Source organism: Trichechus manatus, unplaced genomic scaffold (genome assembly GCF_000243295.1).
Source record: "Trichechus manatus latirostris isolate Lorelei unplaced genomic scaffold, TriManLat1.0 scaffold00015, whole genome shotgun sequence".
NCBI classification, from domain to species: domain Eukaryota; kingdom Metazoa; phylum Chordata; class Mammalia; order Sirenia; family Trichechidae; genus Trichechus; species Trichechus manatus.
In genome coordinates this window covers 24209645-24211992 of record NW_004443951.1, presented here as the reverse complement: position 1 = coordinate 24211992, position 2348 = coordinate 24209645, and the positions used below count along the sequence as shown (strand labels likewise).

Below are 2348 nucleotides of genomic sequence, written 5' to 3'. Positions count from 1 at the left end.
ACGTTTTATAATATGATAGGGTCAATTCATCAAGAAGATATAACAATTATAAACGTATATGCACCTAACGACAGAGATGCCAATTACATGAAGCAAAAACTGACAAAATTAAAGGCAGAAATAGACAAATCAGTAATAATAGTAAGGAATTTCAACATCCTACTTTCAGTAATGGATAGAACAAATAGAAGCTCAACAATGAAACAGAAGACATGAAAACACTATAAACCAACTAGACATAACAGACATCTGTAGAACACTTTACCCAATAAGCAGTGCACATGAACATTCTCCAGGATAGATCATGTTAGGCCACAAGTCCCAATACATTTAAAAAGACTGAAGTCATACAAAGTATGTGCTCTGACAACAATGTAATGAAGTTACAACTCAATAACAGAAGGAAATTTGGAAAATTCACAAATACGTGGAAATTAAACAACACATCCCTAAATAAGCAGTGAGTAAAATGAAGAAATCACAAGGGAAATAAGAAAATTCTCTGAGATGAATGAAAATGAAAACACAACATACCAAAACTTATGGGGTGCAATGGAAGCAGTATTTAGAGGAAATTTATAGCTGTAAATGTAAACATTAAAAAAGAAGATCTCAAATTAATAACCTTAAGGAACTAGAAAAAGAAGAGCAAAATAAACCCATGGAAGCAGAAGAGAGGAAATAATAAATGTTAGATCAGAGATAAATAAAATAGAGAACAGAAAAACAATATAGAAAATCAATGACATCAAAGTTCGTTCTTTGAAAAGATCAACAAAACTGACCAAGAGAAAACAGAAGATTCAAATTACTAAAATCAGGAATGAAAATGGGGACATTACCACTGACCCACCACAAATAAAAACTACTTACAGAGACACTGGGGGCGGGGACGATCCCATGTGCCATCTCCCTGGCAGCTGAGCACTGGGGTGCCCAGGAGGTAGAAGCCGTGGTTGCATTGGTATGACACTGTGGTGCCATAGCTGAACCTGTGTGGGCCAGTGGCGTGGACCTGACGAGCGCTGTTCTCTTGGTGCCCAGGATCTGTACAGTTGATGACTGCAATGGAATGGGTCAATTTGAGGCAGAAAGCTGGTCATGGAGACTTTCTTAAGCTTTTAAATGAGAATTCAGAAGTCCAAACTGGCATGCAAAATTTCCAGACCAACATTGGACAACGCAAAGCAGACCTTGCCTGGGAAGGTGAGCTGGTCCTGAGGTTCTTACAACCTCTCCCCTCCTTCCCACCTCCTCCCATACTGGTTAACTTCTTCCTCCCAGTGGTACCTTGCACAGACCTCTACTGTTGATTTCACCAGCCTGGATTGTGATTTATTGGAATACATGAGTTCCTTGAGGGCAGGGATATGTAGTCTCTGTAGTCCCAACACCTAGCTCAATGGTTCTCCCACAGCAAAGCTCCTTAATTGTAAAATTGATTCATTTGAACTGACTTGAACAGGGATTGGGCTCTTTGGGAAGCTGTTTTAATCACTTTTATGAGTATCTCAGGGACAGATTAACATCCTAGTGGATAAATTTGACATTATAATGTTAGATTTCACGTTATAATGTTAAAATAGCTTAATTCAAAACCTGGGAGATTTTATAATAATGACGATGTTCTTAATAACCCATGATGTGTGCTTTAGCTTAAAAGCATTTTCTCATTCATTATCTTACCTGAGCCTCATACTCATCATATGAGGTGGGCAAGGAAGGTATTTCTATCTTTCTTTGATAGCTGAGAAAACTGAGGCTCAGAGAGGTTGAGGTCACAACACAAGCAAGTAGCATTTATTCATTCATGGTATTTATTGAGATACACTGTGTGCCAGGCATTGTACTGGGCACAAAGAACATCACAGAATTTAGTCTAGATCGAGGTTTCTCTATCTTGGGACTATTGACATTTTGGGTTGATAATTCTCTGTTGTGGGGGCTGTCCTGTGCATCGTAGGATGTTTAGCAGCATCCCTGGCCTCTACCAACTAGATGTCAATAGTAGCCTTCCAGTTGTGACAATCAAAAACATTTGTAGACATTTGTCTCCTGGTGGGGGGGTGGACAAACAAACAATTATCCTATTTGATAAGTACTCTGATGGGGTAGCAGAGAATGTTCTGGAAGCACAAAGTAGGGCACTTCTCCACATGCAGGCAGTAGAGTAGGAAAGGCTTCCCAGAAGAACTGACATTTAAGCTGACTCTATGGTTGAGCAAAAGTCACCCAGACAAAGAGAGGGTGAGGGGGACAGAGAAGAATGCACTGGAAGAAATGGTGTGTGTGACGCCCTGGGGGGCACAGGGGCACACCGCACATGTGAGGGTGGCACAGTGGTTAAG

General features: G+C 40.2%; 1 protein-coding gene across 1 annotated transcript in view; it reads right to left on the bottom strand.

Moving 5' to 3' along the window:
• Positions 1 to 2348, bottom strand: part of CSMD2 (CUB and Sushi multiple domains 2) — a 752464-nt gene that overhangs the window by 45588 nt on the left and 704528 nt on the right. The window contains exon 57 of the mRNA XM_012554226.1: positions 874 to 1062. Coding sequence (XP_012409680.1) covers positions 874 to 1062 — 189 coding nt within the window. The remainder of the gene's footprint in view (positions 1 to 873; positions 1063 to 2348) is intronic.